The sequence below is a fragment of the Histomonas meleagridis genome, assembly GCF_020186115.1.
Source record: "Histomonas meleagridis strain 2922-C6/04-10x chromosome Unknown contig_37, whole genome shotgun sequence".
Lineage (NCBI taxonomy): Eukaryota > Parabasalia > Tritrichomonadida > Dientamoebidae > Histomonas > Histomonas meleagridis.
Window position 1 is genome coordinate 101,159 of NW_027150880.1, and position 14,270 is coordinate 115,428.

At 25.5% G+C, this 14,270-nt stretch overlaps 2 protein-coding genes across 2 annotated transcripts; both read left to right on the top strand.

The window, feature by feature from the left end:
• Window positions 1–7,347: 7,347 nt before the first annotated feature.
• GO595_005668 (PCI domain containing protein) lies at window positions 7,348–8,454 on the top strand (the record flags this gene model as incomplete). Its single annotated transcript, XM_067918936.1, has 1 exon — window positions 7,348–8,454. One exon carries the CDS (start codon window positions 7,348–7,350, stop codon window positions 8,452–8,454), a length of 1,107 nt encoding a protein of 368 aa, XP_067774163.1.
• Window positions 8,455–8,612: 158 nt separating this feature from the next.
• Window positions 8,613–9,254, top strand: GO595_005669 (N-acetyltransferase; the record flags this gene model as incomplete). Its single annotated transcript, XM_067918937.1, has 1 exon — window positions 8,613–9,254. One exon carries the CDS (start codon window positions 8,613–8,615, stop codon window positions 9,252–9,254), a length of 642 nt encoding a protein of 213 aa, XP_067774164.1.
• Between the last annotated feature and the right edge of the window lie 5,016 nt (window positions 9,255–14,270).

Here is a 14,270-nt window from a genome sequence, read left to right on the forward strand (position 1 = left end):
AGTATATTATATATTCGATTTAAGTTTTGTTGATTACAATTTTCATCGTTAATAAATAATGTTAACGTTGATATCGTTGGAACAAGAAATGAAACATTTTCATTATTCATTTTCCGTTCAATGAATTTCGTTGGTATTAATTTACTTAATAATTGTTCAAGTTTCATTTGCTCATCTTTAATTTTGTTGTTTAATTCGATCTTTTTACCAATGTCATAAATGATTGCTATGTTTTCGATTTCAGTAATGTTTTGGATTTGAATATTTAAATGATATTGATTTAGATAATATAAATCGGAATTATTTTGTGTTAATTCATTTGGTATATATATATTATCTCCGATTATGTTTTTAGCTTTTTTATTCATTTTTATTATTTTGTTCTTTTTATTATATATTATGATTCCATCAATTAAATTATTTAATGCTTCGATATAAATTTTGGAATTTATCGAAAATTTATTATTTTCCGAATTAGAGAAATCGCCGGACATTATATTCATTATTTCATTTGATTGTATTAAAAGTTTCGGTGGTACATAAAGTAAACATTTTAACATTGATAATATTTGTGAGTTAATTTTATTTAAGAATATTATTACTAATATTAAAAAGATAACACCAAAAATTTCATATAATATAATTTGGATATAATACGAATTTAAATTATTGTCTTTAATTTCTGATATGATATTAGTAAATGAATTAAATACCCTTAAAAAGAAATCATTATATATCGATGTAGTTAATATAATCCATGCGCCACAAAAGTCTTCTGTATTAAAATCGATTTTTTCTAAATTTAAAATCGAACTTTCATAAATTTGTATTATATAATTCATTGTCATTATAAATAATGAACTTGATGTATAACATTGGATTACATTATCAAATGATATAAATGATTCATTTTCACATAAACTTTCTTCATATGTTTCAATTAAATTAAGTCCATAAGTATTAAATGGTTCGGAATAATTAGTACCAAAAAAGAAATCATAATAATAATTTTGTGTTTGTTTAAATAAATTTGGTAAATAATTTGTGTCATCAGTAAATGTATAAAAATGAAATATGTCTTCATATCCATTTTCAATTGATGCTTGTAATAACTCAATATTAAATGAATAAATTAATGATTTAAATGCTAATGAAAACAAATTTAATTGTGTATATGTAATTTGATAACTTTTGAAGGTATTTGACATTAATAAAAATTGACTTATTAAGTTTAATATTGCAATACTTAATACAATGATTACAAATATTGTTAAAATGACAAATATTATATTCGTTTTAGATGTACTTCCACTACGTAATAAAGCTATAGCTTTTTGTTCTTGTTTTTGTTTTAATGTATTATAATCATAAGTTTCTTCTATTTCGACATTTTGTGTAATTTTCTTGTCGTCAAGGTTTTCAATCATTTTAGATATATCTGATTTAGATATATAATTAAAACAATTTAATACATATTTCTCATTCTTTAATACCCATTTAATAATAATAATAATGATAATAATTATAATAATAATAATCAAAACAATTAATGATATCATTATCATCTTAAATTCAAATGTCATTTTGTTTGATCGATTAGTAATATATTGGATGATATCATTTGTTATATTATCCATTAAACTTGATAAATGTATAAAATTATTATTAATCGAATGAAAGATTCCATTTTCTATAACTTCATTCATATCATTTGATTCAACAATTTCGATAAAACGTTTCGAAGTCTCAATTAACATTTTTTGGATACTTGTTTTTATATCATTTCTTTCATTATTTAAAAAATATTTATACGAATCAATTGAATCATCGATATATAAATTTAAAGCTTCATTTATATCTTCAGAAGTATTTTGATATTCCAATAAATAATATAAATTATCAGAATCAATTAATTCTAATGATATATTATTTAATTGTATATTAGTATCACAAGTATTTGATATATAATTATAATTATTACCAAATGTATTACATTGACTTTGAATTATATTTTGTTTCTCTAAATATGTTCGATATGATAAACTAAAACCAATTTGTAAATCAACTTGTTTCTTAGTTAAACTCTTTAAAAATTCGCCTGGATTTGATAATGATTTCTCTGATGATGGATATATAACAAAAATAGATATTAATGGAAATAATGATATAATTATAAACACAATTATTATGAAATAATTTAAACAAACTATTGATGGTACTCTAAGATTTTCAATCGTTTGTTTAAATCGTGTAATAATTTTTCGATCATTTTCTTCTTCTAAATCTTCTTCTAAATTCTGTGAATGTGTTGATGATATAGAACATGTATCTGTTTGAATGGAATTCCCAGAATCAATTTTCCGTATGTTTCGATTCGGTGATACATGTGGTAAATAAGGGAATTGGATGAAAGCTGCAATTTGGATTTCATCATTTGATGTAAACATTCCATTACTTAATTGCTTAGATAAAAGTGTTAACTCTTCTGATAATTGATAATCACAATATATTTCAAGTGCAATTTTCGCACATAATTTTGCAGCATATTGTGAATTAGGATGATATATTCGGAAATATGAATACATTCGATCAATGTTAGCTAAAGGTTCTTGGAATTTACGTAATAAAGGACCTAAATCACTTGTAGATTCTTGTAATATACTTTTCCAAATTGCTTGAAGTCGGATTTTAGCTGTTTGGATATAATGATTACATACTTCAATGCTTTTCTTTAATTCGGGTCGTAATGATGGATCTCTTTTCATTAATATCATTTGGATTTGTTTAACTGTCGATTTATAAAATATCGTTTTAGTTCGATTATCTTTTAATGATTGATATATCCATTGAAGTTGTGGCGTTTCTTCAGGATAAATAGCAACAAAACGTGAAAATAATGATAATACTTTAATATCATTTGGATGTATTTGAATATAATCTTTAAAGATTTGGAAATTTAAACAATATGGATGATTATCTTGAAATCCAATTAAAAAAATTCGTGACAAATCATAAAAACTTTTAATGTTTTCAATCTCTTCATTTTGTAATTGTATCTTTTCTAATTTTTCTAATATTTTACCTTTAGTGAAATTAGCTGTTATTAAATTCACAAAATAAAATAATAAAAAGAAAATTACATCAATGAAATATATATAAACTTCAATTTGCTTATTAATCGCAATAAATATAATTGAGATAATAGTGTTGATTAATGATGTCGTCATTATACCATTAAATAATGCTGTTGCTTTCGTTGTAAGTAATATTCCATTTCGATGTGTAACTAACAAGAAAAATAAATATGTTAATACATTAATACATAAAATTATGATTTTCGGGATTTTAGGTAAATATCCGGATAAATTGGATATTAATAAGTTTAATGAGAATAATGTTATAAGCCAACTTTGAAAGCCAAAATGTAAAAGTGGTATTGATGTTTGATAAAATGAAATTCGATTACTATTCATTAAAAAATGATTAGTAATATTGGAAATTAAGAAAATAATACTAATAACTAATAAGATAATGTTGACAACAGTGCCATTGAATTGTGGATTATTAATAATAATGCCGAGAAAATACCCAACAAATGATCCTAACATTGGATAAAATGTATATTCTACAATACTGGAATAAATGGACCAGAAAGTTACAAAACGTGGTGGCAATGTGCCTTTGTTTCGAAATCGAATGCTTGTAAAAAATTCCATTGGAAATGTTATCAAATTAAAAAAAAGTACAATACAAAAAAAAACTATGGATACAATATATGAACAAGATGCTGGACAGCCTACTGCGAAAACAGATAATATATTCATGATTTTAAATTCATAAGTATCTCTGGGCCATAATGAAGAGTTGGAAATATAGAATGAAGAAAAAAGAATTTGGAAATAACGGTAATATGTCATGAATTTTTGTATGCTAAGGAATTGAGGCATAACAGAATATAAGTAAGCATAAAGATTAATGAAATTATTGATCCATTTCTTGGCTACGGACTCTTTCTTGAACATCTGCTTAATAGCTTTTAGTCTGTTGTTGGATGTAGAATTGGAGGCTGATGTGCTTTCTCCAATTTCTTCTTTCATTTAAAATCTGGGCACCCCACAAATATTCGTTATTTTGTTGACAAAAAAACAATGCTTGCCAACAATTGTACGAATTGAATTTTGGAGTTTTTGAAAGGTCAAACATTTTGGTTATTGATTCTTTATTTCAATTTTCAAAACGCAGTTAATTAACTGTTAGCAACAATTTACAACCATATTTGAATGTAACATTTTTAAAAAGTGGATTTGTGTAAAATGTAAATTTATACGAAATTTGATTTTTTCGACGTGGTTAACCTGTTTTAGGAAATAAAAATCTATGTAGTTTAAATATTACATTTGATAGATGCTAAATTAAATTGTGTTGACTAAACTTTATTTATATAAGTATTATTTTCTGGATTTTATCGATGATTATAACTGAATTTTTGGTTCGTTTAACGTATTACTGTAAAAATCATCGACCGTTTATAATATCAATGCTTACTGTAAAAATAGATTTTCTCATCTGATATTTTATTATTATAATTCTTGTATAACAAGATTTTACAGATATTAAGTTATTTCATTTTAAAATAATATTAGTGTATATTTTATTTAATTCTAAATATAAACAAAAAATTAATTCATATTTGGAGAAGCATGGATAGTCTGTGCAATGAATGCTTTTACATCTTCATTAATCTGTTGAAATCTTGGATCTGACATCATTATTTCCAAAATTCTTTCCTTTGTAATTAATTGATCGAAAGGCATTATATAATCCCTTTCTATTTGATCCTCATCTTCTTCGTTATGGAAAATCATACAAAACAATTGTACAGCTGCATTATATGCATCATTGTTTGGGTATTTTGCAAGGGTTAGTAAACCATTGACAGCCCAAAACGAAAACTTTGGTACATTTGAAGCCGAAATTTTTTCGATTCCTTTGCACCAATTCATAAAAACAGTATCATTCATCATTTTTATTGTTTGTTCTTCATTAACAATCAATGAAGAAGTTAATAATGCAACAGATGCAATTAAAACTCCTGCTTTTATTTTATTTTGTGATAATATTATTATTGATCTTGAAGCTAAACTTGAAAAATTAGCTCCACCACATTGTACAAGACAAGTTAAAATTAAAATAGTCGAAGTAATAACAGAAGGCACATCACAATTATTTAGAACCATATCACATATTTCAATTATTTCATTTTGTGTATTACTCTCAAAGAAGTTATTTCTTCTTATTAAAGAAGTAAAAATTTCTCCGATTGAACCCATATCAAAGAAATGTTTTACTTTGATCAAATATGATTTGATAAAAGGAATCAGAGAAAAAATAATTAAAGGTGGATTATCTAATTGTTCAGATATTGAAGTACAAATATCAATTAATTGTTCGAATGAATTAGATTTATAATATTTCATAATCGAATTCATGCAAAACGTTAAAATTGGTTCACAAATCGATAAAATTATTTCACTATTCTTAGGAAGTTCATCAATAATTCTTGAAACAGAAAGTAACAATGAATTTGATTCACTACAATGTTTGTCATATAAAACGGATTTCTCCCAAAGATTAAAAACATTAGTAATTAATTCATTTGCAATTCCATAAAATTCATTTGATATCGAAATTAAGAGTTCAAGCATTTCACCTATTTTTTTGTTTTGTATTTTTGTTGCTAAATTTATTAAAGAAATATAAACTTGTACTAAAGGTTCAGTTATAGTCATAGACTTTGGATCCATTGAACTTAAAAATAAATCAACTGCTGCAATTTGTACAACAGGAATATCACAATTCTTAATGAAAAACAACGCAATTTGTACACATTCGAAATGTGAATATGTATTCATTACTGATAATAATGATAATAATGATGCAACTATAAAAGGTGGAGGTTGCATATTTAGAAAGTTTTGAACTTCTTGAAAGAAATCAATTGGAATTTTATGATGTGAATATGAACATGTAAGTAAAAAAATTTTGGCCTCGAAATCAATCACATTTGAAATAGTTAAATGTGAAATTAGAAATTGAACAAGTGATGGAACAAATTCATATGGAGTTTTTTTAATGATTTTCGATATGATAAATCGTGGAACATCTTTTGGTGTATCTATATCTAATAGTAAACAAAACGCTATATATTGTTCAGGTATTTCAGAAAATGCTTGAAGATCTTCGGGTTTTAAATAAGTCTTTGGTATTATGATAGATGAAAAAAAGTTATCCGAAAAAATTGTATTGATTTGGATTTTCCTTTCAATACAATTGGAAATGATTTCAAGACATGAATTACATAATGAAAAATTATCAAATTGAAGTAGACAATTCGTAGTTGTTTGTAATAAAAATGGTGAAAATTGTTCAATAAATCCATATGAAAAAGGTTTTTTGTTTGGTGATATAGCACTTAAATTAGAATATTTTAATATCCAAAAGTGAATATTATATAAAATAGATGATTTTTGTTGAAATACATTGTTATTATTAGATGGAAAAGAAAGTGACGTAACAATTAATTTCATAAAATTTGATGAACATGGAATTGTATATGTAATATCAAGTGTTCTATCTAAAATTGTAAAAATATCGGCTGAGTCAGAAAATATTGAATAAAAATTTTCTATTTGAAGTGAATCTTGAGTAATTAATATTTGTAAAATTGTATTTAAAATTGGAATAACAGATATAGCAAAATCAGTTAAATATTGCTTACTCGTATGGATATAATATACCCATAAATCAATTATTTTAGTTGCTGTTAAAATATCGACAGGATTATTATGTTCTTTTAAAATTTCACAACAATACGAAATTTTGTCAGAAAAATTACATACACCTGACATAAAAAAGAATTTTATACATTCTATTAAATGATATCGAATTTCAAGTGGTAATTTAAATACTAGATTAAATAATTGAAATTCTAAATATTGTATTTGTTCTTGAGAAAGCAGCACCTTTTTTAACATTTTCAATTTAACAAACTTATAAATAATTATTGATAATAATTTTGCTAATTCAATATTTTCTGTCGTTGCAAGTGTTTCCCCTAAAAAAACGATATAAGATGGATTTTCAAACTCATTTATTATCTTAGTTGTAGCCTCTTGCCGTAGATTTTCATTTGGTGATAAAATTTGGGAAATAAGCTGAAGGTCCATTTTTTAAACGGCCTCAAAAGCGAATAAAGTCCCTCAAAATCACCGACCAACTTCAACTTTAACGTTCTTTAGAAAGTTGGTTGGAAATCAAACAAAGTTCTCAAATAAGCATAAGAACAAAATGGAACAGTTAGTGAACGTAAATCCACAACTATTTACAGCGCCAGCCGAAGAAATCAAATCTTACATCAATACAAAGCGTTGGTATGAATTAGGTTTAGAACTTTTGAAACTTTTTTCAAATGAAGCAACACTCGGATATAGAATGGGAGTTTTCGAAGAAATAGTCAAAGATTGCTCGCTCTTTTTAGATCCATTCCATTATGCTAATTTAGCCTTACTTGTTTCAGACGAAATTCAAGATTTTTCACATGGAATTGATTTCCTTAATCAAGTTTTAGACAACAAAAGACTTGATCAATACCCTGAGCCAAGGGATTTAATTATTCTTCGAATAATTGAGCTTCATACCAAAAATTCTAATTTTGAAAGTGCACTTCAATTACTTAACGAAGTTGAAAAACGAATCGGTGAATCTACAGCATTAGTTGTTCGCTCATCATTCCACAAAACACAAGCTAATTTAGACAAAGCCCGTGGAGATTTTGATGCTTTTTATGAACATGCATTTTTATATTTATCCACATCCAAATCCACTAATGATCCCATACTTGCCTATGACATGTGTGTAGCAGCTTTATTTTCATCCAACATTTGTTCATTTGGCGAACTTGCATCACATCCTATCTTAAACTCCTTAAAGGGTGGTGAAAACCAATGGCTCTATGACCTTATCATGCTTCTCGATAGAGGAGATTCATCTATTATACCAGAGTTTGAGGAAAAGTTTGCTCCCATAATTAGCCAGACGGAACCGTTTAGTGGCTATTTGACAACTATACAACAAAAACTGGCATTAGCGGTTTTCCTTCAAATTATATTCAAGCAACCGTTTGACTCACGTGTTTTCACTTTCGATGAGATCACTGAAGGATGTCATTTGAGGAAGGATCAGGTAGAGCTACTTGTGATGAAGGCCCTTTCCTCTGAGATAATAAAAGGCGTTATAGATGAGGTCGAAGAAAAGATTACAGTTACATGGTGCAAACCAAAGGCACTTAGTAAAGAAAGATTGGAACACTTGAAGAAGGAAATCGACAAATGGATTAACATTGTTCATAAGCAAAGGTTAGCCCTAGAATCGAGGGCTCAACCTGTAATTGGGTAAACGTCATTTCATCTTATTTTTGTTATTTGCTAAGAAATACATCAGAATCTATGTGCAGAGCGGAATGAACTGTGGAATCAAGTAAAATTATTTTTTCTTTATTTGACAAATTGCATGAAGATATTTATGTCAATTTTTTAACAGCACTGTCAATTCTTATGGATGAAGTAATTATTAGAACAGAAAAAAAAGAAGATTATGAAAAAACTGAAAATGTTACAAGAGAAGCATTTTGGAACGTATATTGCCCAGGATGTACCGAACATTATATGATTCATATAATGAGGGAAAATCCAATGTTTATTCCAGATTTAGATTTTGTTGCTGTTATTAATGACGAAATTGTTGGGAATGTAATGTGTACACAAGGGCATATTATAACTGATCATGGACAAATAAATGTTGTCTCTTTGGGTCCAATTTCAGTTATTCCTTCCTGCCAAAGAAAAGGTATTGGTGGACTTTTAATTAAAAGCGTTCAGAAAGCAGCTACCGCTATGGGGTTTCCAGCCATTCTTTTATGTGGTGATCCAAATTATTATTCACGCCATGGATTTTTGCAAGCAGCAAAATTTGGTATTCGCACGGAGAATGGAAAGTATGCAGCGGCTCTTCATGTGTTGCAGCTGAAAGAAGGATTTTTAAATGAAGCTTCTGGAAGATATATTGAGCCTCAGGTATACCAAATCGACGAAAAGGATGCTGAAGCTTTTGATAAAAACTTCCCAAGAAAAGAAAAGCTAGAAGGAACAGCATCGCAAGGGAGATTTAATGAAATCCAATCAATGACATGGGATTAGGAACCACAAATTATTTAAAGTAAAATATATCTAAAAGAAACTTTTAAATGAATAATAAAAATATTTATTGAGAAAATATATTATCTAAATTATGTGATGTTAAATTATTTTCATGAAAATTATTTTAAGATTAGAATTTTTTGAGTGAATTTTTTTACCAATTGTTCAGAAAACAAATGATTATAGGAACACTCATTCAAAAATGTTTGTTATTAGATTTATATAACAAAAATATAAACTTTTTTACTACTTTTTAAGCTATTAAGAATTTATCTTTTGTTACATCTTCTATCAATTTAATAATTTCAAAATTATTATGATTCATTATAATAAAAATTGTTTTATATATATATATATATATCATCGCCAGTATCAATAAACATCAATAGCTTAAATATTAGCTTAATTTCTAGCAATTAACCACATTTTAATGAACCAAAAATATGTAAAACAAGAAGAATTTTTGAAAAAAAATGAACATCTTGTCTACTCTATGTAGAGTGAATATTTTTAAAATAATATACTTTATATGAAAAACAAGTCAAACATTTATTATACATTAAATATTGAGAATTTGGGATATTTTCCCAAACGTTCCACAGAAACCTTCTTTGCCTTATGATTTTTTGCCGGTGAGCTGCTACTAATAGATGAAGGTGCATTTTTGTTGATGAACAAGCTACCTGAAAGCTTCATCAACTTGCAACAACAAATTATTACCGCCATTGTTGAATTCCAACTTGGTTGAACATTTTCTTTATGTTTCATTAAATCCTTATCAAATTTTAACAAAAGGTTTTTTTGTTGTCTTAAAGAAATTAATCTTAAAAGTACTTTTTTATTTGATGTTGATGAAAGAATTGCTTCTTCCAAAGAAAGTCGAAGTTGATTTGATGAATAAGTTGTACAACTTACATCTAATAACACATTATGTAATTTTCTTCCCCAATTTTCCCATTGATTTAAAGAATAAATTTTTCCTTCTGCTTTTCTTATTTCTTTGTATAAATCTTGTATTTGTTTTGTAGTTTCTTCATAATTATTTTTGTATTTTTTAATAGATTTTTTTAATTGCTTATAATCTAATAACAATTTATTTATTGGCTCAAATATTTCATCTGATTCATCTAATTTTAGAAGTTTTTGAACTTTTAATAAATCAGTAACAGTATTTTCATATATTTCTTGTGTATGTGATTTTTTATTCAGTTCATCAGTTAAATTATTTAAGAATATTTTAATATTTAAAGGAGATAAATCAATATAAGAAAGTTGCATCCTTAAATTCATATTTGCATTATCTATAAACTCATTTATTAATTTAGTTTCTTCTTCATTATTATAATTTATTTTGTCTTGATATTGAGATTCAATTGATTTTAACTTTGTTGCATATTGCATAATAATTGTTTGTTTTTGACCTTCAAATTTATCTTCTTGAGATTTAAGTTTTAATTCTGTTGATTTTTTAGATATATTAAGATTATGAAGCTTTAATGTTAATTCTTCAATTGTTGCTTGCATTGATCTTTTCTCATTTTTGAAGTTTTCATTTTCTTGTTGTGTTATTTCAAATTTAGCTTGCATTTGATGTATTTCACGTTCATATTGTTCACGTAAAGCTTTTGATTTTTCTCTAAGTGATTCGATTGATTTCAAATTAATATTTTCAAGAAGTTCGATTCTATTTTTATGTTCTTTTTTCTCTTTTCTTAAATTTTCTATTATATTTGTTGCTTTTTCAATATTTTTTTCAAGTTCTTGGCATTTATTTTTTGTTGATTGTAATTGAGAAAGCTGATTTTCATAATTCTCTTTATATTGTTGAATAGAAGAATCAAATATTTCCTTTTGTTGCTTTAATTCATTAGTTGTATTTTCAAGTTGTGTTTTTGTATCTTGAATTAAATTTTGTAATTCTTCATTATGTTTATTTTTATCTTCTAAATCATTTGTAAGTTGATTAATTTTTGTATTTAGATCATTTATTGTTTGTTGATAGGCTTGGGCTGAATTTGATATTGCTTCTTCTGTTTTTTCTAATTGATAATTTAATTCATCTGTCATTTTCTCTTTTTCTGTAACAATTTCGTTTAATTGTTTTTGTAAATGTTTTGCTTCTGGATGTTGGATATTATTTTGTTCAATATTTTCCATTAATTTCTTAGCAAAAGATAAAATATTTGTATCATCATTAATATTAAAATATTTTGATAGAATTCGTATTGCTTTATTTTGTTGATGTTGTAAATGTTTAATAATTTTCTTCATTGATTTGATTGTATCAATGTTTTGTTCTTCATCAAGATTTTTTTGCTTTATTTCTCTTATGATATAATCATATTTTGTCCTTAGTTCAATTGCATGATTTTGTAAAATATCATTTATAAATGCTTGTGCAGAAAAAATGTAAAAAAGCTCATAAAAATCTTGTGATTCATTTGATTCCATTCTTTTAAGAAATTCATTTAATTTCTTTTCAAGTTTATTCGCTGACATTAAATCAAATATTTCAGTTGGATCGATTTTTTCGAATTGTTCAAAAGCATTTGAAATTTCATTAATATTTAATTCTGGAATTGTTTCTTCAATATAATTACTGACTCTAATACAATGTTGTATTAATTCATTTTTAGTATCTTTATCCATTTGTATTGTAGTCGCTGTTTCTGGTCTATAAAATATACAACTTTGAAGATCATTACTATGTGCAATTGATTGCAAAAATTTAATTTCTTCGGAATACATTGATAAAATTCGAAGACATTTAGTTTGAATTTCAGATAATTTTTCATTAAGATTTTCTTTTTCTGTAATTAAATCTTTCTTTTCTTGTTCATATTGATTCAATGAATCACATATAAATGTTATTATTTTATTGATTCTTTCTAAAAATGTTATATTTGAATCATTTATAATTTTTTCTATTGATGAACTAAATTTAGAATAAAGATTATTACAAATTTTTACGATTGATATTAATGCAATAGGAATATCAGATTCTGTTGTAATGTTTCCTTGGTTTTTGTTTTGTCTTTTAAGATTTTTGTGACTTTCTAAAAAGTTTGATAATTGACTTTCATACGTTTGAATTACAAGATTTTGTTTGTTAATGATGTTAACTAATTCATTTCTTTGATCCATAAGTTTGGAAGAATCTTCGATTTGAGATTGTAATAAATCACTAAGACTGGTTAGGGAATCATTAAGTGCTTTTCTTGAATCAGATAAATTATTTTGTTGCTTTTTCAAATCGCTTATTTCTTGATGCGCTGTTGTTAGCCTCTTTTCCATGCTTAATAAAGCTTCTTGATTTCTTTGTTTTTCAATTGAAAGTTGATCAATAGAATTTTGTAATGAGCTATTAATTGATTCACTTTTTTGAAGTTGTGCAATTAAATTGTGATTTTTTTTCTTTAGGTTACTTATTTTGACTTTGAGTTTATTATTTTCTTCATTGGGATCAGAAACCTGATTTTTTTTTGCGAATTGCGCTTGTGACAAAACGTCTACTATTTCTAGTACATCCTTTAAAGAATCTGTTGAAACGCCAACAATTTCATTAAATTTTTGAATAAATTTTTCAATTTCTTCAGGACGAGAATCTTTAATTTCATTGTCACTGAATTGTTCCCCATCTGTTTGCATATTAAAATCTGATGATCTCACTTGAGATGTAGAGGAAAAGTCGGATGGAGATTCATCCATTCTTTTTAACGTCTTTTCAGAAAAACGTTTTTTGGCGGTAAACAAGAACGTTTAAATTGCACTTTTTGGATAAAATATAAATGAGATGGGAAGCAATCAAAGTACTCAAAACCAGAAAGGACTTCAAAAATTGAAACAACTTGAGGAAGTTATATTTAATTTAAATTCAAAGAATCTAAATGAATCAATTGTATCATCCTTTACCTATTTCGATCAAGAATATCCATATTCATTCTATCTCATTATTTGTCGACTTTTATATTCATATTTTATTTCTAAAGGTTGTGGTGATATATGTTTAGAATATATTAAAAAGCTTGAAATAAAAGAAAAAGAAATATTTAATAACAATTTCAGAATTGATAATAAAACAAACAATAAAGTAATCCGAATATTTGCAAAATTTCTCTTATCTATTGACACACAAGAATCGAATTATCTTCTTGAAAAAATGATAGAAGAACATTTGATTGATCCAAAAATTTATAAATTGATTTATAAACAAAAAAGGCCATATTTTGCTCATTTAATTTCAATCAAAGAAATTTGGTGGTATAATCAATATAGTAAATTTTATAATAACTTTCATGCAAATTATGAAGAACTTTCAAAGAATAATTGGAAACTTCATAAGCAATTAATTAAAGAAGGACATAATCCAAATGAAATTGCAAAAATCATTCGAAAAGATGAAATCGAAAAACTTCAAGAAATATCATCACAAACAAATTTAGATTTTAATCAAAAAATTAGGCCATCACTTTATGAAAGATGTTCATTTATTAATGAAGAAAATGTTTCATTAATTGATTATGCAGCATTTTTTGGATCAGTTAAATGTTTTAAATATTTACTTATGAATAATGCTAATGTACATAACACAGGTAAATATGCAGTTGCAGGTGGAAATCTTGAAATTATTCATTTGTGTGAACAGAATCATTCATCATTTGAAAATGCATTTAAAACAGCAATTATGTTTCATCGAAATGATATCTTTAAATATCTTTATGACAATAATTTCGATAACTATTATTTGCCTCCATTAGCATGGGAATGTGTTTCATTTGATAACTATAAAATTCTTTCATATATGGAAAGAAAAGAAGGGATGGAATTTGATGAATCTTTCATTAAAGATTCACTAAAAACTGATAATTTGTTCCTTATACAATATCTTCTTGAAAAGAATCCAGTCACATTAAATATTTTCAACCCCAAATTATTTTCTAATTTTTGTAATATTGAACTCTTTAAATATCTTAATAAAAATGGACATATAATATATAAAAATATAAATTAGTTTTA